General features: G+C 51.4%; 1 protein-coding gene across 4 annotated transcripts; it reads left to right on the top strand.

Annotated features, from left to right (window-relative positions):
- Nucleotides 1–10692: 10692 nt before the first annotated feature.
- Nucleotides 10693–20117, top strand: SFTPB (surfactant protein B). 4 transcript variants are annotated; one of them, XM_054577658.1, is made up of 11 exons: nucleotides 10693–10788; nucleotides 11113–11243; nucleotides 11487–11558; nucleotides 11948–12073; nucleotides 12637–12813; nucleotides 13032–13121; nucleotides 16617–16800; nucleotides 16953–17113; nucleotides 17883–17963; nucleotides 18462–18546; nucleotides 19969–20117. In XM_054577658.1, exons 1-10 carry the CDS (start codon nucleotides 10725–10727, stop codon nucleotides 18522–18524), a joined length of 1149 nt encoding a protein of 382 aa, XP_054433633.1. In that variant the 5' UTR covers nucleotides 10693–10724; the 3' UTR covers nucleotides 18525–18546; nucleotides 19969–20117. The 4 variants fall into 4 exon arrangements, with proteins under 4 accessions (XP_054433633.1, XP_054433631.1, XP_054433632.1 ...); XM_054577656.1 differs by having other exon boundaries at nucleotides 19942–20079; XM_054577657.1 differs by having other exon boundaries at nucleotides 19896–20032.
- The last annotated feature ends 470 nt before the right edge of the window (nucleotides 20118–20587 follow it).

The following is a 20587-nucleotide window of genomic DNA, read 5'->3' as shown; positions in this document are numbered from 1 at the left end:
CACATGAGTTTGGGCAGAAAACAAACATCTGTGATCCTATGCCACTAAGTTTTTGGGTTTTATAACCAGAGTTTCTTGAGATTGAGCTTCCTGGTCAAGGAAGGTATTTGTTCTCTCTTCTCAGCAAGGCAGCCAGCTTCCTGTCTTTGACTCACCTACCACCCTGTGCTTGTCACATCACTGCCCACAGAGCCAAAACTCCATCAGATACCATGACGTGACCAGTCTCCCCAGGAAAGCCACTTGTCCCTGTAGGAATGGTAGCTGGCATGGTTCCAATAAGAATCAATTTCTCTTCCCTTTGGCGAAGCTACCATCACTCCTTCCCCTGCCCTGAGGTAGTTTCAACAACAAGGCTCCCTGCTGCCTGAGTGTCTGCTCCTCTGGCTGCCTGAGTGTCTGCTCCTCTGGCTGCCTGAGTGTCTGCTTCCTCTGAGCCCCTCCTTCCTCAAGGGGAGGCCTTCCTCCTGTCACCCGTAAGGCCTGGGGCCCGCTGGTAGTGTGTGGGTTCTTGACTTCACGCAGGAAAGATTTCACAATCCAAGTCCAGGTGATTTTGAGAGGATGTTTATTAAAGCAGGGGACAGTGAAACAAGGAAGGGCTTAGGGTGGAAGGAGCAACAGGTGGGAGCCTAGGCAGGGCTGCTTTGGCTCCTAAGAAGCATTGTGGGAAAGAAGGGAGCCAAGGCGGGGCTGCTGTCAGCTCACTGGAGAGTCAGAGAAAAGGGGGCCTTGGGGACAGGTTGAGGGGGTCAGCCTGGGACAGGCTGAGACTGCCCATTGATCCCCTGGTTGCAAGTTTCATGGGACCCCTTAGCATATAGGATATGAGCACCTGTGGGGGAAGGGGAGGAGGTCTTCCAGGAGGAAGAGCATGCACTGGGTCCTTTGTCTTGAGGCTTTTAAAGGCTGGGAGTTTAGGGGAGATCTTAGGAAATGATCTAAGAATATTAATCAGCTGCCCTGGCTGGTGTGGCTCCATTGGTTGGAGCTTCGTCCCGTAACTGAAAGGTTGCGGGTTTGATTCCCAGGCAGGGCACGTACCTAGGTTGCAGGTTCGATCTCTAATCCCCAGTCCGGGCACATGCAGGAGGCCACCAATCGATGCTTCTCTCCCACATTGGCGTTTCTCTCTCCCTTCCCTCTCTCTCTAAAAGCAATGAAAAAATTTCCTTGGGTGAGGATTTTAAAAATTAAAAATAAAAAGAGCGTCCCTCAGCTCTCTAGGCGCGCCCTTTCAGGGTCCCGGTCTCCACTGGCTGGTCGGAGCCAGGGCAGGGGCCACGGCAGCTGGCTCTGGCCAAGCCCCCCCTTAGTTAAATTGTGCTGCTTTTCAGGGCCTGGAGCTGAAGTACAGCTGAAGCCGAGACACTGTCTCTAGGGAAGTGACCTTCTGTACCTAGCTGTAAATTGCTTGGCCAGTATGTTCAGCTAACTGTCTATTTCCCCATTCCACTTGCCAAGGAATTTTCTGAGCTCCTTACTATCGCGCCTCACTCAAGCTCCACAGTTTCCCTTAATACTTTGCACAGGTTCCAGGTATAGCCACCCTAGTCCCCTTTGGGACTCTACCTGAAGAGTCTTCCTGCCTGGGGAGACTGAGAGAAGAGGCCTGAAGCACCTCTTCCTACTGAAAGGAGACCCAGAAGCCTATGAGAGACCTCTCTGGACTTTTTCTCCTTGAGCCCAGACACACACACACAGTAGAATATTATTCAGTCTCAAAAAGGGAGAAAATCCAGACATGTTATAAAATGGACAAACCTTTTTTTGTCCATTTTGAGGATATGGTGCTCGGCGAAGTAAGCCAGCGCCAGAAGACAAACACTGTGTGATTCCATTCATGTGAGGTACCTAGAATAGTAGTCTAAGTCATAGAGGCGAGAAGTAGAATGCTAACTGTCAGAGGCTACGGTAAATAGGAATTATTTATGGCTTAATGGGTGCAGAATTTCAGTTTTGGAAGATGAACAAGTTCTAGAAATGGATGGTAGTGATAGTTGCACAACAATGTGATTGTGTTCAATACCACTGAAGTGTATACTTAAAATGGTTCCTATAGAGAATGTTGTTACATTCATTTTACACTTAAAAAGATTCACAGTTTCAGAGAGGAGAAAGGCACCATCTCCTTCATGGGAAGAAAGGTCAACAGAAGACTTTTAGAGAGCTGTTAGTGGTGTTCACTGAAATTTAATACACTGGCCCTTTCAGCTATTCTTGGAGTTAGCCCATCTAAAAATGCTGAGGGAAGTCCACAAACATACATATAAAAGACCGTCTCTGAGTTATTATTCCTAATACTGAACACCTGAAAATAATCCATCAATAGGGAATGGTTAAGTAAAGTATGGTATAGCTCAGAAAATGAAATGTTATGTAAGCATAAAAAGGAGTTAAAGCTATGTTCTAACTTAAAAAGATGTTCAAGACAAATCAAGTGGGGAAAAAAGTTAAGAATTGCAGAATATTGGGCATAGGATAACCCTTTTTTAATCAAATAAAGATTCCATATTTTATTAGTTTTCTATTGCTGCATAACAAATAACAAAAAACAAAAACAAAAACCAAACAAAAAAAACAGCAGCTTAAAACAACACCCATTTTTTATCTCACAATTCTGTAGGTTAAAAATCTGGGTGGTGCCCTGACCAGTGTGACTCAGTTGGTTGGCATTGTCCCACAAACCAAAAGGTCACCAGTTCAATTCCCGGTCAGGGCATATGCCTGGGTTGCGAGTTCAGTCCCCAGTCAGGGCATGTGTGAGAGGCAACCAATCGATATTTCTCTCTCACATTAACGTTTTTCTCCCTCTCTTTTTCCCTCCCTTTCCCTCTCTGTGGAATCAATGAAAAGAAAAAAAATTTTAAAGTCTGAGCGGGCCAACCTGGGATCTTATCTGGAGCCCTGAGAAGGATCTACTTCCAAACTCATGCAGGGTGTTGGCAGAATTCTGTTCAATGTAGTTTTAGGAATAAGATCTTGTTTCCTTACAGGCTGTCAGCCAGGACCATTTTCAGCTTCTAGAAGCTTCCTGCATTCCTTGGCTCCTGGCCACCTCCAAACTCAAAGCCAGCAATGGCACTCTCAATCCCTCTTACTTCCCCTTTTGCTTCCAGTTGGGAGTTCTCTGTTTTTAGGGTTCATGTTATTATGTTAGGCCCAAGTGGATAATCTTTCTCCATCTTAATGTCAACTATACCATATAAATAACTTAATCACAGGAGTGATAGTTCAGCATAGTCCACGATTCTGGGATTAGAATGGGACATCTTGGAGATAGAGTGGGGGATGAGGCGTTCAGCCTGCTACACATGTAACATATGTGTTGACATATGCATTGGAAAAATCCTGAAAGAGAATGCAGCCAGAATTTACCAAAGGCCCTCTCTGGAATTAGGATTACAGGGGACTTTCCCTTTCACCATTGCCCACTTTTGTGCATGGATTTCTCACAATGACAGTTAGCAATGTCTTCTCCCGGTATCCACCCCCTTCCCTCTATGTCAGTACCAAGACTTTGAGGGCATTGCCCCTCCTCATTTCAGCCACCTGTTAATGAACCCTGTCTATTGTCAGCCAATCAACATGTCCCACTGCCCTGTCAGGGTGATGGGCTCAGGGATGGGTGGGTACCCCATTCTGAGCCAATGAGATGCGAGATGTTTGCAGTGGCTTCATGGAAGAAAGGCTTTCTCTGACTATCCTCAGAGCTACCAGAGGATCCCACTCTGCCTGGACAGTGTGACATCTGGAACAGCTGTACCCATTTCACTCTGAGAGGGGAGTACAAAGAGCTGCAGGAGGACACACTGGAAAGCAGAGAATAGGCACAGAGAGAAGCCAGATCCTGGTGGCATGATATGAGCCTATGGGCCAAGCTCTACACACAACTACTTGATCTATTTCTGGACTTTTCATTTTCATGAATCAAAAACTTCCTTAATGTGTAAGTCAGTTTGCATCAAGTTCTCTTTTACTTATAGCATTAAAATATGTGGTAACAAGTATTTTTGCAATCAGAAATAAAATAATTAACATAAAAATAATAAAAATGTTGCCCAAAGTCAAAATTTTTTTTTTTACTAGCTTAGGGAAGCTTACAAGTTGACTTTAGCTCATCCTTTACTCTCAGAAAGTTCTTGTTTCTGGATAAAACATGAAAGTGCCATTTTGGAAGATGTTCACATGTTAAACTATTAATATCCTGAGTAGAATTAATCCATCAAGACCACCTGATTCAGGAAGTGTGTTTGCACATCCACTATGGACAAAGCTCTCTCAAGGGTCCTGTGAGAGCCACAGGTATGAATTAGGTGAGCTCCCTGCCCCCAAGGCCCAAAGTTCAGTGACAGAGACAGACGCCTCCCTAAACAGCACCCTCAAGGAGGGAAGCTCCCTGCAGGCAAGAATATTGTCAGGTTTGTTCACTCTTGTATCTTTAGTGCCTACAATAGTACATGACCTATTGTTAATTACGTATTTTTAATTGAATGCATGAATAAAAAATAAACAAATACATGGAAGTGTTATCTCTTTATGCTTAAAAATGCCGCAGTAATAACTTGAACTTCCAGGGTCCCTTCCAGCTATTGTCAGAATCATCCCTTAAAAGTCTCCTTCACTCCCAAGTATTTCTGGCCATCTCTGGGCACATTCTGTTGTCAACGACAGAAATGCCTTTTCTTATCAATACTTTTCTTGGGTTATGCTATTCATGACATCCTTGTATCCCAGATGCTCACAAAGGTATTATTGGGACACCTCTCTCTCTACTCTCTCCTTTCCCAGATCCCAGGTCTTGGTTGAGAGGGGGAGGCTGGACTGGTGGATGACCAATGACAAAAAGAGCTTAGATTCCCGCCCTGTGGCTCGGTTGGTTGGAGCATTGCCCCATACACCAAAATGTTGCAGGTTCAATCCCCATGTGGGGCTTACAGGAGGCAACTTGATAGATATATCTCTCCACATTGATGTTCTGCCTCTCTCTTTCTCTCCTTCTCTCCCTCCACCCCCTCTTCCTCTCTCAAATCAATAAACATATCTTCAAGTGAGGATTTTTCTAAAAAGCTGTTTCCCAGCCCCCCACCCCACCTCTCTTCTGGTAACCAGGGCCTTGTTGAAGGACAAGTCTGGCAGACTCCCTCATCCCTTAGGTAGAGGGTTCTCCCGAGAGTTTCCAAGGCCCCTGTGCTTCTACACCACAGGTCACCATCCCAGGACCCTGGGCAGAATCAAATGTGTGTGGGCCCCAGGGAAGGGTCATGGCTGAGGCTCTAGTAGTAGTCTCCTCGTCAAATGGACAGATGAGCTTGGCAGTGCTGAAAGTGGTCATGAGGACAGATTGTCGGTGGCAGCAGGAGGCAGGGGAGATGGGCTCCAGGTGGGGAGAGCCTGGGAGACCTCCTTGGAGGACATGGAACTTAATCTGCATGTAAAGGATGGAAAGAATGGACTTACTTCCTTCTTCCTTCCTTTCTCCCTCCCTTTTCTCCTTCTTTCCTTCCTTCATTCCTTCTCCCCCTCCCTCCCTCCCTCCCTCTTTTTTTCTATTTCTTCCTTTTTTATTTCCTTCTTTATTTCTTCTTTTTTAAGATTTTATTTTTTAAATTTTATTTGTATATATATTTTATTGATTATGTTATTACAGTTGTCCCATTTTTTTCTCCCCTTTATTCTCCTCCACCCTATGCTGCCCCTCTCGCCAGCATTCCCTCCCCCTTAATTCACGTGCATGGGTCAAATATATAAGTTCTTTGGCTTCTCCATTTCCTGTACTATTCTTAACCTCCCCTTGCCTTCTTTGTACCTACTATGTATGCTGCTTTTTCCCTCTACCTTTTCTCCCATTATTCCCCCTCCCCTCCCCTCTGTTTTACTACTCATAGTTTTTGATCTTCTTTTTCTTAGATAAGTCCCTTTAACATTTCATATAATAAGGGCTTGGTGATGACGAACTCTTTTAACTTGACCTTATCTGGGAAGCACTTTATCTGCCCTTCCATTCTAAATGATAGCTTTGCTGGGTAGAGTAATCTTGGATGTAGGTCCTTGTCTTCCATCATTCTGAATACTTCTTTCTAGCCCTTCTTGCCTTCAAGGGTTTGTTGGTTTTTTTGGGGGGTTTTTTTTGTTTTGTTTTGTTTTTTTTTGAGAAATCAGTTTGTTTGTTGTTTTGGGGTGGGGGGGTTTTGAGAAATCAGTCTTATGAGAACTCCTTTGTAGGTAACTGTCTCCTTTTCTCTTGCTGCTTTTAAGTTTCTCTCCTTATCTTTAGTCTTGGGTAATATAATTATGATGTGCCTCAGTGTGTGCTTCCTTAGGTCTGACTTCTTTGGGACCCTCTGAGCTTCCTGGATCTCCTGGAAGTCCATTTCCTTTGCCAGATTCAGGAAGTTTTCCTTCATTATTTTTTCAAAAAAGTTTTCAATTTATTGCTCTTCTTCTTCTGCTTCTGGCACGCTTATGATTCAGATGTTGGAACATTTCCCAGAGGTTCCTAAGCCTCTCATTTTTTTGAATTCTTGTTTCTTCATTCTGTTCTGGTTGAATGTTTATTTCTTCCTTCTGCTCCCAGTCGTTGATGAGTCCCCATTGTCTTCCCTTTACTGTTGGTTCCCTGCATATTTTTCTTTATTTCACTTTGCATAGCCTTCACTTTTCCTTCCATTTTGTGACCACATTCAACCAATTCTGTGAGCATCCAGATTACCAGTGTTTTGAACTGTGCACCTGATAGGTTGGCTATCTATACATTGTTTAGTTGTATTTTTGGAGCTTTGATCTGTTCTTTCATTTGGGCCATATTTCTTTGTCTCAGAGTGCCTGTTATTTTGGAAGGGGCGGAGCCTTAGGTATTCACCAGGGTGGGGCAACCCAGGTCATTGTGTTGTGACGCTGTATGTGGAGGAGGGGTCTGAGAGGGAACAATGTAGCTTGTTCAGCTCTTGCTGGCTTTTAGTCACTTCCCCCGCTACCCATGAGCAAATTAGGCCCTTCCAGTGCTGATTCTGGGTGGGCGGGTTTGTGTGTGTTCTACAACCCCGGGGGTCTCTCCAATGAACTCTCCTGTGAGGCTGGGAGTTTCTCCTGCCACCGCAACCTCCACAAGTTTTTACCTCCAGAGGTTTTGAGGCTTCCTTTCCCCGCACTGGAACCCTGGACTGCACGGTCTGTCTCGTTTCCAAGCTGTTCCTCTTAGTTTATCCACACACTAATGTGGGACCGTCCAGTCTGCCAGCTGCTGCCTTGTCATGCATCCTCTCCACCTTGGCTGCCCATCTCTGCCCCTCCTATTGCTCTGAATGAATATTTCTTCTTTAGCTCCTTGGTTGTTGGACTTCCATACAGTTCGATTTTCTGGCAGTTCTAGTTATTTTTTGTTTTTAAATTTGTTGTTGTCCTTCTTTTGGTTGTGCAAGGAGGCAAAGTGTATCTACCTACACATCCACCTTGGCCGGAAGTCATTTTAAGATTTTATTTATTTATCTTTAGAGTGAGGAGTAGGGAGAGAGAGAGAGAGGGAGAGAAATATCAATGCGTGGTTGCCTCCCATGGGCCCTCTACTAGGGAACTGACCCGCAACCCAGGTATGTGCCCTGAGTGGGAATCAAACCAGCAACCCCTTGATCCTCACGCTGGCATTCAATCCACTGAGCCACACCAGCCAGGATTATTCCTTCTTTCTAGCTTTCTTTCCTTCTGTATTTTGTTAAGATGATTTGTGCAGCCCTCAACAGCATATCTGATAAGAAAATGTATAAACAGGATGAAAGGATTCAGGAGTCATTAAATCAGCAGCTCAGCCCGGTCAGGGCTCTGAGTTGCTTCTCTGTGCTTCTCTTGTTTCTCCCTCCTTGAGACAGAATGGCTGCTAGTGTTCCAACATCTCAACTTTGCATAGGTATGTCCAAAGGGACAAAGGCATTCCTCCCCTCTTGTCTCTTTTGACCAGGAAGGAAGCATTTCCCAGAAGTGCACCCACACCTGCTGGTTAACTAGAACTTGAACGCATGCTCACCCAAAAGTAACTAGTGGCAAAGGGAAATGACGTGGCCTACTCATCATGCATGCCTGGAGCTGGAGCAAAAAATCAGCCCTCCAAAACACCCAGAACCAGAACAAAATTTGAATTCTATTAGCAACAGAGAAAAAGAAAGGGGTAGTCAGTTGGCCAAGTAGCCACCATGCTACTTGCACTATGCTAGGTCATGAGAATCATCAATAAATAAGACAGGCACATTTCCTTCCTGTGGAACGTGTCCAGTTAGAGACAGAGAGGAGGGCATTCCCAATGGGGAGGACAAACAAATAAGCTTCAGTCAGCGCCCTGAGGGAAGGGACACCGACGGATGTTGAGAGAGAACATCCCTGACTCTGAAGCCACATGTCACTTGCTGCGGACTCACAGAGCCTATTCTGCATGTAGATTTGAAGCCCAGGCCTTCCCCTGTGGGAGAGGGAGGCAAGTCAGGTCCTGATGACTCAGTCCCAGAGCAACGCCACAGAAGTGCAGCCCCAAAACCACAAAAAGAATGAAAAGGAATTCTGCTCTTCACTTGCACCTCTCAAAGGACATAAAAAGGTTTTAATGTATAACCTGTAACAACACTTCGCTGATCCTCTTCTGTAGCCCCTAGTTCTCTCAAGTCCCATGCGTCAGAACCTCACATTTCTCACAATCAAAAAGAAAAGCAGCCCCGGCTGGTGTGGCTCAGCGGCCTGAGCGTCGGCCTGCACACCAAAGGGTTGCTGGTTGGACTCCCAGGCAGGGCACATGCCTGGGTTGTGGGCCAGGTCCCCGGCTGGGGGTGTGCGAGAGGCAACCAATAGATGTCTCTCTCACATGTCATGTTGCTCTCCTCTCTTTCTCCCTCAATTCCCTCTCTCTAAAAAATAAATAAATAAGTAAAATCTTTTTTAAAAGAAAGAAAAACAAAACTTCCCTCCACCCCCAACCTTCCTCCTCTCTCTCCCACACACCCTCACCCAATTTTTAAAAATTGTTGATAAAATATGTATAACAAAATTTACCATTTTAACCAATTTCTAAGTGTACAGTTCAGTGGCATAAAATACATTCACAATGTTGTATAGGCAGCAACACTATCCATCTTCAGAACTTCTTCCCCACCCCAGGGACACAGGAACATCACGTCTGCCAGCCTTCCCCAGGGTTTGGTGGGAACATGTGACCGAGTGCTGGCCAATGAGCTGACAGCAGAAATGAATGACACAACTCCCAGGCCTGGCCCCCAAACCTCCCTCACCAGCTACCCTTCTTCCTCTCTGCCCTGCCAGCCAGGTGCTCCGGGGAGGGCGTTAGGCCCTGGGGGAGAGCACGGCCAGAGGAGGGGTGCTCCTGGGGCCTTGAATGACTGTGTGGACCAGAGCTCTGCACTGTGACGTGGGTAAGAAATAAGTGTGTACTGTGGAAAGCCAGTGGACTCCAGGGCTCTTTGTTATGACAGGTTCATGGCCTTGATCAATACAGCACTGCAGGCAGCCACCCGCCCCATCTCCACTCTCCTGCTCTGCCAGGCCCGATTGTATCCGCACCAGATACAATTTGTTTAACACGAAACTACAAGCACATTCCAGTCCCATCTTCTCGAGCCTGTATCTTTGGGTTCCCAATCTTTGCTCACACATTTACACGCACCCTTGGTCGATTCTCATGATGTCCACTGTGCTTGTCGTGCTGACAAGGGATTGAGGCCCACAGAAACTTGAGGCCAACACGAATGAATCCCTGTGTGACCTTGAGGCTGTCACTTGACCACCCTGCGTCCAACTATTTTCATCATCGTAATAATTTCTGCCCTGACTGCACCGTGAGTATTAAAGCACTTCCTAGAGTCTCGAGGGCTCCTTAGCCATCAGGTAAACTGCCCACCCATGGTGGCAGCGAGCTCATGCTGCCCTCCCTCCGCTGGCAACAGCGCCTGCCCCCATATCAGATGGTGTGCTTTTCCTCCAGTGCGCCCTGCCCGGTGGGGCCTGGCCTGAGAGCCTCTGCAGCTGCAGAGGACGATTTCTTTCTCCTGAACCACCAGCTGTGCCCCAGCCCCTACCCTGCGGACATGGCGGCATCCCCTTACATCCTCGCATTTAGTTTCTCTGGCATTTAGCTTCCTCTTTGTTGCATGTAAACACTCTCCCAACTAAGGCCAACCATGAGTCCATAGAAACAAAGGAGTTTTCTGGGAGAAAGGTAAGGATGAAGTGGGCGTATGTGGCCTAGGAAGGTCCCCAGTTTGCCCCTCCGGTGCTTGCCCTGAGTCAAGAGCCGGGCAGGAAGCTCTTAAGAGCATTGCTCAAGACCAGAAGAAGCCCAAGAGGCTTGGGGTAGAGATGGGAGGGGCTCGCCCTGGCTGCCCTGGCCTTGCCTCAGTTTCTGTCCCATAGCTCAATGAGATGGGACCAGATGTGGAGGCTCAAAAGCCCCCTGGTCAGAGGGAACCAGGTGTCAAGGCTCATGGGAGTTAGGGCAGGGGGCACGGGGGCAGGAACAGGCATCAGGTGAGGAGGGAGGGAAGGCGGGGTGGGGCAAGCAGGAGTGAGACACTGCTGGAAAAAGGTGCAATCAAAGCGCCTGAAGGGCTCTCCAGGACAAAGGCAAACACTGAGGTCACCACTGTTCCCACACAGCCCTGCCCCTGCATCCTCAACTGCAGCTATAAGTGTCTCCTCCTCAAGCCGAGGGTCCATGCTGTGGAGGTGTCATGGCCAAGTCATACCTGCTGCTGTGGCTGCTGCTGCCACCCACACTCTGTGGCTTAGGTTCTGGTGAGTCTCCTCAGCCCCTCCTCACCGCTCTCCCACCTGGGGCCAGGTGTTGAGGGGCATCAAGGCCATTCCCACCACTGACTGAGCTCTGGCTGTGTGCCAGGCATTTCCCTAGTCTGTACATTATCCTCATCTTAAGGAAGAGGAGGCTCAGAGAGGCCCCAGGGCCTTTCCAGTGGCGCACGGCTGATGGGCACTAGAGCAGCCGTCTGACTCCAGCACGTTCAGCGGCCATGCGTTACCCATGAAAGTGGGTTTGGAGGATGGGTGAGGTCAGGGCGCCCGCTGTGGCTTGGATCCCAAGGTTGCTCTGGCCCCAAACAGAAGCCGTAGGGACCACCTCATCCCAGGCCTGTGCCCAGGGCCCTGAGTTTTGGTGCCAAAGCCTGGAGCAAGCATTGCAGTGCAGAGCTCTGGGGCACTGCCTACAGGAGGTCTGGGGACATGCGGGCGCCGTGAGTATCACCAACGACACTCTGGGACGAAGGTCTGAGAGGGAGGGTGCCGGGTAGGCTCTGGGTGGGTTGGGGGGATTGGAGACCCCTGAGGGGATGAGATGGGGCGGGATAGAAGGTGAGGCCGGGCAGCTGCCTGTGCTTTGGAGTGCCTTGCCATCCTCTGCCTGAAAGAGCCTCACCTCCTTGAGCTGGGAGCATGCCCTCCACTCACGTCCCCCATTTTGGGGTGTCCCTCCCCAGGATGACCTGTGCCAGGAATGCAACGACATCATCAACATCCTCACCAAAATGACCAAGGAGGCCATTTTCCAGGTAAAGAGGCCCAGACCCCAGATGAAGCTTGGGGGCCAAGAGGTGAGGGACAGAGCAGGAAGAAGGGGTTAGCCCCTTAAAGGGGCCATTTCCAGGCCAAGGGTGAGCCCTGAGGTTGCCTGGGGCCTCCAAGCACCTGCTGGCCAGGGGAGGGCTCTGGGGGTAAGCTCAGCAGCACAGCCAGAGACGGCTGGCCCTGAGGGTACAGGGGTCCTACCTGTGCCCACCTATTTAACTCCTTGGCACTCTCTGAACTCCAGTGCCTTAGGAAGAGTGGCCAGTCTGCCAGGTAGTGACCCTGTGTGCAGGGACTAGAGCAGAGGCTGACCTCTGGGAGGCCAGGCTGACTGTCCCCTCTCCACCCTTGCTGGCTCCCGCCTGCTTCCCAGGACACAGTGCGGAAGTTTCTGGAGAATGAGTGCGACGTCCTCCCCTTGAAGCTGCTGGTGCCCCGTTGCCACCACGTACTCGACGTCTACTTCCCGCTGGTCATCGACTACTTACAAAGCCAGATAGTGAGGGCCCGCCGACCTGCCTGAGCACACAACTCCCGGTGCCCACGCAGACCCAGAGTCCCCGCACACACAGCAGCCCAGCCCACCGGACGCACAGGCCCTGCCCACAGCCATTCTGGGAAATGCAGCGCCTCTCAGCCAGGCGCCCAGCTCACAGTCCCACTGCTCCACTGCACCGGGGGGGCCTGCAAACACCACGCCCCCCTCACACCTTTGGCATAAACATACGCCCAGTCACACATTCATGTGCGCACTCAGCCCCACACAAAACTCACATACACTCTCACACACATACACTCATTCTTTTTCACAAACACACACGCTCACGCTCATTCACACACACTCCCAGGCACCTGCCCCAAAGTTCCCACATGGCCCCATGTCTGCCTCATCGTCTCTCCACCTCCACCACAGAGTTCTTCTAAACCACAGCCCCACCCAGCCTGCCCCCGCTGTTCCAGGCCCAAAGACAGTGGACCTAGTCCCTGAGTCCTTGAGCCAGCCTGAGCAGGAATGGGGTTCCCCCCACTCTCATCACCCCCTCACTCTGCATTGTTCCCTAGAACCCAAAGGCTATCTGCGAGCACCTGGGCTTGTGTAAACCTGGGCGACCGGAGCCAGGGCTGGAGCCAGGGCTGGAGCCAGGGCTGGAGCCGGAGCTGCCGGACCCTCTGCTGCACAGGCTGGTCCTCCCCGTGCTGCCCAGGGCCCTCCAGGAGCGGCCTGGGCCTCAGACACAGGTGAGGGGGGGCCCCAGGGGGGGCCCCACCCTGGCCGGGAGCCAGAGAGCTAGGACACAGCCAGGGCCCATGAGCACTTAGGCCCTGGGTGGGGGCAGAACCGGAAGGGAAATGAGCGGCTCTAGGCAGGGCCTGAGGTGGGAAGGGCAGAAGAGGATCCTGGAGGATGCCTTCTCCTGGTGCCCCACTCGACTTCCGCCTGCCATTCTCTCCCCCAGGACTTCTCTGACCAGCAGTTCCCCATCCCCCTCCCCATCTGCTGGCTCTGCAGGACTCTGCTCAGTCGGATCCAAGCTGTGATTCCCAAGGTGAGGCCACCCACGGCTCTACCCCCACCACCTGTCCTCATACACCCCCCTCACACCTCCGGCAGGGGCCAGCTGGCTGCCAGAAGGGAGCGGGAGAGCCATTTGTGCATTGCCCCCACTCCAGGGACCCTGGAGCTGAGGCTCAGGCCCAGCAGGTGCCAGGCCCAGAGTTCATTCAGCTAGTGTTAGGCTCCCACTCTATGCCAGGCTGGTAGTATGCCGGTGTCAAAGCACAAAAATGGATGAGACCCAGTCTTGCCCTCCAGCAGCTCAGCAACTGATGGAGAAGAATCTCCAGTGGTCTCTGTAGAACAATGCTTTAATTTTTTAAAAGGAGAACTTCCACAGATGGACTCCCCTCCCTACCTGTGCCCGACCTGGAATCTTCCAGACCTGTAGGGACCATTGCCCAGGGCTGTCCTGTCCTGAAATGGGGCCCGAGTGAGGGGACGCTCTGCCCACCAGCCCCGCCCAGACCGGCAGGCCGGCTGCTCACTAACAGCTCCCAGCAGCAGACGGGGCCCCTGCTCTCCCAAGTGTGCACTGTGGTGGAGATGTTTTCAGAAAGCAATAGGTTCAGAGCAGAGAATTAAAACAGATGAGGAGAGCCGTTCTCTGTTCTTTGGGCAAGCTCCTGAGCAGGTCCCAAGCTATGTCCCTGGCCACAACTCTCCACAAAGCCTTACCAGGTTGCTAATCCCTAACAGGTTGCTTTCATTTCAGCATTTCTACAGCAAGGTCTCAGACAGGGCGGGCAACTGTGGACAGGCAGGGGTTGGGGCCGGCTTGCACATTTAGGATGCAGGCTGGTGAGAGAGTAGGTGGCAAAAATCAGACTCTGAGCAGAAGGCTCTGGGATCAAGGCTCTGGGCTGAGGAAGTCCCTGCTCGGGCCAATAGCCAAACCTATGTTGGCAGCTGGGGTAGGTCCTTCTAGGAGGGTCTGGGCCCACTGCCACCCTCCTTCAGTCCTCCATGGCTGGGAGCTGTGACAACAGGACCATCCTAGGAAAGGAGCCTGTGAAAAGCAACAACCTGGTCACCTCCAAAATGGGCTTTTTTCACCCTCACGCAAGGACATGTTTTCACTGATTTTAGAGAGAGAGGAATGGGGTGGAGAGAGAGACAGAGAGAGAGAAAAAGAGAGGGAAATATCCATGTGAGAAACATTGATTGGTTTCCTCCCATGCGTGCTCTGACTAGGAATCAAACCTGTAACCTTTTCGTGCTTGGGATGATGCTCCAACCAGTGAGCCACCTGGGCAGGGCCAGACTTGGCTTTCTTTATTGCAATTTACACTGAGTGCCAGGCCACTCTCTTAGAGACCCATCATCAGGGCCTGGTGACCTCTCACGGCTGCAGGACTCAGGGAGCTAGGACAGCCTTTTGAGAAATCCAGGTCTGCTGCAGTGTTCTGGCTGTGAGTGGACGGTTGGGTGGGTGGGTGTAGCCAGAGAGAGGGTTACCAGGGCCAAGGGCAACCAGGGCAGCTCAACCTGGCCAAAAATATTTAAGAAGTGAAGTGATGGACCGCAACGTGAGAGTGGGGGTTAGGTGGCTGGTCAGGGAGAGCCTCTCAGGAGGTGGCCATTAAACTGAGACCCAGAGGTCAACAAGGCCCTGTGGACAAAGGGCCTCAATCAAGAACAAGCTTGGCAAGCTTGAGGAAAGCCAGTGCAGCTCTAGCAGGCGGGGCAGGGGAGGGCAATCAGAGAAGGGAGCAGGCGGTTAGGTACAGTCAGGCCACGTAGGAAGATCTAGGCTGAGTTAAACACTGGATTTTACTCAGAATGCAACTTACAGCTAGTGAAAGGTTTCAAATAGGGAATGGCACGGTCTGATTTACACTTTAGAAAGACCGCTCTCCCGCTTTTTGAAGAATGCATTGGGCAGATGAGAAGCAAGAATGAAAGCAAGGAGAGTATTTAGGTTACTGCAGAAATCTAAATGAGAGAAGATGGAACCAGGAGGGCAGACTGAGGATATGTTTGGGAGGTCAGCTCAACAGGATTGGTAATGGATAAAACTTGGGGAGTGAGGACAAATGAGGACTTGATCATGACTTGGGCTTGAGGAACCAGGTCTTTAGTAATGCCATCTACTGTGATAGACACACTTGAGAAGGAACAGGCTTAGGCAAAAAAAAAAAAAAAGAGTTCTTTCCTACCATTGTTAATTTTGAGATGCCTGTGTAACATATAAGAGGATACGTCAAACAAGCAGCCGAATACCCAAGCCTTAGGCAAAAGTCAGGTCAGAGGCAAAACTCTGAGAGCCATTGGCTAAGGACAAGATTTAAATCCGAGGGAATGAGTGGGATCATCCAGGGACATGGTGTGGACAGAGTGGAGAGGGGGCTCAGTCAAGCAAAGGCAAATGCCAGCAAAATAGCGTGAGAAAGGACAGTCAGTGACATGAGGGGACACCATGGCATGTCATGGAAGCCAAAAGAAGGCATTTGGAGGAGGAAGAAGTGGTAACCTGGACTAAAAGCTGCTGGGAGATCAAGACCAGACATGACCAGAGGATCGGCAAAAGAGGTTGTGACTTTGAGAGCTGTTTTGGAGGAGTGATGGGGACAGAAGCCCAAACAGAGTGAGCTCCAGGGAGAATGGAGGGAAAGAAAAGGTGCAGCCAGCATGGACAACTCTTTCAAGCGTGTCAGAAGCGGCGTTAGCATGTTCACAAGCCAATGAGACCAACCCATGGGCAGACAGGAGACCTAATGGGGAAGGAGGGAGAGGATAATCCAGGGTGAATCACTAGTGAAGGAGGGGGCAGGGCAGCCCAGTGCACAAGTGGATGGGCCGCCTTTGACAGCATGGGATCGTCTGGAGGCCAAGGGTGGGTTCCCAAGCAAGCAGGTGGGTACATTTTGTGAAACGTACTCATTTGAAAGGTACCACACCCATGCACTGCCCTGTGCCTACTCCTAGCAGGGGCTGCAAGCAGGAGGAGGGCCAAGGCCAGCTTGTCGCATGCACGTCCTTTACATGCATGGCTTGAGTGAACGAAGGAGTGATGGCATGAGCCCGCCTTCTTGTGGCCTCCCACCCTGCCTTCAGCTCAGATCTTGTGTTTGAAATTGAGATGGGTGGGGAACTCCCAGCTTTCCCTGGAGCTCCTAGAACATGGGACATGCTGGCTCCGGAAGCCCCCGACTAACCATCCTGTGGGTCAGGAGGGAAAAGACACAGATGTGGTTCCATCTCCCCTCCAGGCTGCTGTGTGACCGTGCCATGCCCACATCTCTGGGCTAGCCGTGACACTCGGCAATTTCAGTCTTTAGTCAGAGCTGGGTCCACAGCCTGGCTCCTATGTTCATTTATTGACTCAGGGCAAGTCTCCTGGACTCTACGAGGCTTGGTGTCCTTATCTGTAAACAGTATAATTCTCAGAAGGGAACAAGGGAATGTCTACAAAGTGCCCAGCTGGTGCTGGCACAAAATACATCTTACAAGGGAAGGTTCCTACCCTCTCTTGGCCCCACCCCAGGGTGCACTGGCTCCAGTTGTGGCACAGGTGTGCCATGTGGTGCCCCTGGTAGCAGGCGGCATCTGCCAGTGCCTGGCCGAGCGCTACACTGTCATCCTGTTGGACGTGCTACTGAGCCGCATGCTGCCCCAGCTGGTCTGCGGCCTTATCCTGCAGTGCTCCATGGAGAATGGCGCTGGCCCAGGTGAGCACGCTGCCCCGGCCCTGCCATTGCCCGCTCTCATCCCCCCCCCCCCCCCCCCGCCCTGCATGACCCCTCCCTCTCTGGTCTCCCTGTACCAGAGAGGACAGGAACTAAACACCTCTGCAGGGCGAACTTGGCTGTCTCCTGTCTAGGCCTCTCTACTCTGCAGTCTCTGCCAGGAGAATGGATACTGCAAGACTCCAAGTGCCAGCTCTGCGTGTCTGTGGCCACCCAGGCAGGGAACAGCAGTGAGCAGGCCTTGCCACAGGCGATAAGCCAGGCTTGCCTCGGCTTCCAGAAGGACAGGCAAAAGGTACAGGGCAGGCAATGGGAACTGGGGACCCAGTGCCTGCCCGCAGTACAGGGTTGAGCCAGGAAAGGCTTCCCAACCAGAGATGCACAGAGTGGGCCAGACCCCTGCCATGGGCTCAGAGAGGACGTGGGCCAAGCAATGATGGGACTGTAATAGGGCAGAGCCCGCTACGGTCAGAAGTGGCCTCTGGTCGAAGGCGTGGGCTCAGAGGACCAGCAGGAGTCCCTCGTGGATGAGGTGTGGGGTCAGTTCTCTTTCAGGAGATGAGTAACACCAGGGCCAACTGGAGCAGGAGAGGGCCCGGCCTTCTCTCCAACGTCCGGTCCTGCCGCAGCCCCCTCCCTCCTCCCAGTGTGACTCACTGGGGACAAACCCATTAGCAAAAGGAGAGGTCCTAGAGTCCCAGTACCGAGTGGATGACAGTCAACTCCCTTCATAAAGTAAGACAGATCCCAGGAGGCAGCTTTCTGCATGGTGCTCTCCTGGCCAATGCCCCCACGGCCCACCTCACGTCTCAAAGACCAGATGAGCTTTAAGATTTCTTCTAGAACTGAAACTTAGGGGGAGGGAATGGTGGTGCCTGGGTTTCCCAACAGAAACCTACACTCCAGCCCATGCCAGCTGCTTCGGGGGGCTGATATCTGGGCACACACCGGCTCAGAGGGAACCCTGGAGCAACCCACGATCAACGGAGAAGCCAGGGCGGCAAGGCAGGAGCGTCCTGCAATGGGCCCGGGTGCACCCACACGGTGTCTTTCTCCTTCCTCAGTGTGAGCAGTTTGCGGAACGACACTCAGTGCAGCTGCAGAGCCTGATGTCCAGGGGCTGGGACGCCCGCACCACCTGCCAGGTATGCCCTCCCCTCCCCGACAGTCCCACGACTTTGACTTTCTTCAGCTCCCAGAACCCCCCAACCTTCTCTGGTCCATGATCCACAGAGACCCTACTCCCTGGGCCCAGGGCAGCCACCTCTCCTGTTTTAATATGGAAAAGGCAGGCTCAGAGGGGTCAAGAGAAAGCCACAAAAGAATGAAAAAGGAGGAGTCTGAGCAGGGAGGAGGCAGCTTAAAGGAGTGCAGTCTGACTTGCATTATGGGATCAGGTTGTTCATGGGGCCGTGTGTTTGGTGGCGTCAGTGAGAGTGGGTGTCTTGGGGTGAGCATTGCACTTCTGGCCCTAAGTCATGAAGTCCCCGTGGCCTGGGAGTGGCCGGGAGGCCTAGGAGGTCACGCCAAGAGCACCCGCCAGGTGGAGAGCTGCCCCTTCAGAAGAAGCCTCCCATCCCCTCAGAGCTGGGAACAGGGAGCGGGGTGTGGGGCCTAAGGCCCTCACGCCGTCCCTGTGGCAGGCCCTGGGGGAGTGTGCAGCCACATTCAGTCCTCTCCAGTGTGTCCAGGGGCCCCGCTTCTGACGAGAACGCAGAGCTGTGCCAGGTGAGTCCGGACCCTGCTGCGGGGAGGGAGAGGGGTGGGTCCTGCTCCCATCAGGAGGGTGGCCCTCTGCTCCCCAAGCAGGAGGCGGCAGCCCCCGGGGCTGGCTGCTCCCCACTCCTCCTCACGGGCCACAGCGCACCCTCTGGGTCTTCAGTATTCCCCTGATCTTCAGTATTTGATGCATTCAGACCAAGGCCAACCTTTCCTGAAACTCAGGGGAAATCAGACTTTGCTGCCCAAAATGTTGACAGAAACTCCACCATCATCTGACCTTCCCTCCGATACACCTTTCCCTCCCTCTGACTGTCTCATCTAAGTCAGAGCTACCACCTTAGGATGGAGGGGCAGGTCACATGCAGCCTCTGTGCCCAGGGGCCTCCAGGCAGGGCAATGACCCTGAGAGGGACAGACACAACAATAGTGGACTTGAAGTCCCCTGTGAGCAAAATTGGTCCATTTTACAATTCTGCTCAGAGCCAGCTCCTAACACAGTGGTCATTTATTCGTTTCTTCACTCACTTTTTGAAAACGTAGTGAGCGTCCTGTAGCCAGGCCACATTCTACCGGCAAGGGCTAGAGCTGTGAAGAAAACAGGCAGCCCCTTGCCCTCCTGGAGCTCACACCCCAGGGTCTACCTCTTCCATCTGAGGGGGGAGCCCAGCCCTGCTCCTAAAACCTAGAATCACAAGACCCTGTGGGAGTCAGTGAGGAGAAAATGGGGAGGAAATGTCTGCCCCAACTCAGACAGGGACCCCCCCGCACAGGGACCAGTTTAATGACAGTCAGGGGGACCTAGGGGTTGGGGAACTGCCCAGGAGACGGGCAGCGGCCTTTCCCCAGCTCCCAGGCCTCCCCAAACCAGGAAGAACTGGGACCACCATCCCTGTTGAAACAGGAAGAGCAGTGGGTTGGCACAGCAGAGGCCTGGGCTCTGGCCCCAACTCTGCTGTCAACTGGCCACAGGTCCGCAGGATACGATGCCAAAGGCGGGAGCCAAGTAAGGACTGGGGAGGCCATCTGCAGGACTCCAGAGCGCGCCCACATGACAAGGCTCCTCCTCAGGCTCCCTCCCCCCTGAAGAGAGGTCTTCACTGCCACATTCACAACCTTTTCTCAAAAGGACTGTAAGGCCCTGACTGGTGTGGCTCCGTGGTTTGGGCATCGTCCCACAAAATGAAAGGTCGCTGGTTTAACTCCCAGTCAGCGCATATGCCTGGGTTAAGGGCCAGGTCCCAGGTTGGGGGTATGGGAGAGGCAACCAACTGATGTTTCTCTCCCTTTCTTCCTCCCTCTCCCTCTCTCTAAAAACAAATAAAATCTTAAAAAAAAAACCAACCCTGGACATTAAGCTGGTGGACCACAAGCCTGTAACTTGTGTCCTCCTTCCTGTGTCAGTCTCGCCCGCCCTATCTGTAACTGCAGCCCAAAACCAGAGCGAATTCCATCCTCCCTGGGTGGGGCATGGCCACTGAGCATCGTCTGGAGGAAGCCTGTGAGGAGGAGCTCCAGCCCAGACCAGCCGTCCCTCCCCACGGGAGCCAGCGCAATTCCCACGGCCCCACAGTGTCCTCCCCTGGCTCCATGAGGACAGCGGGACAGGAGCTGAGCCCTGCCTCACTCCATCTCCATGTATGCAAGACACTAGTTTTTATAAATATTTTGCTAACACTTTCATAAAATTCAAAATTTAGAATAAAAAATGAGAACATAAAGTGCCATAAAAGATAGACATGAAATCTTTTAAGCTTTTTTTTTTTTTTTAAAATCAGGAACTCTCTGGCATGATCAAGGACTGGCAGGAAGGGGACTGGGCAAACCTTCATATTTTAAATGTTCTGCTGCTTAAGATATAAAAAGGGTTTTGGGCGGGTTTTTTAAAAATGCTTTTGTAAGGTGAGCTTCCAACTTCTATATGAAATTCCACGTTGGTTTGATTTGTGCTATGATTTATTTCCTCAAAGCTCAGTTGGTATTGTGCATGCTAAGGATCAGTCCCTATGGTAATGTAACGCCTGTAACAATGCTGATAAAGTCCTATTTT

The sequence above is a fragment of the Pteronotus mesoamericanus genome, unplaced genomic scaffold, assembly GCF_021234165.1.
Source record: "Pteronotus mesoamericanus isolate MK-2021 breed Mesoamerican mustached bat unplaced genomic scaffold, CSHL_Meso_final contig_44, whole genome shotgun sequence".
NCBI classification, from domain to species: Eukaryota; Metazoa; Chordata; class Mammalia; order Chiroptera; family Mormoopidae; genus Pteronotus; species Pteronotus mesoamericanus.
Note: the sequence above shows the minus strand (reverse complement) of the source record. Positions and strands in the feature narration are given on the sequence as shown.

Bases quoted from the DNA above. Each gene is read 5' to 3' on its own strand.
- SFTPB (XM_054577658.1), top strand. From the start codon at position 10,725: ATGGCCAAGTCATACCTGCTGCTGTGGCTGCTGCTGCCACCCACACTC. The intron at 11,559-11,947 runs GTAAAGAGGCCC...CCTGCTTCCCAG, and splicing joins CCAAGGAGGCCATTTTCCAG to GACACAGTGCGGAAGTTTCT. The intron at 17,964-18,461 runs GTATGCCCTCCC...TCCCTGTGGCAG, and splicing joins ACGCCCGCACCACCTGCCAG to GCCCTGGGGGAGTGTGCAGC.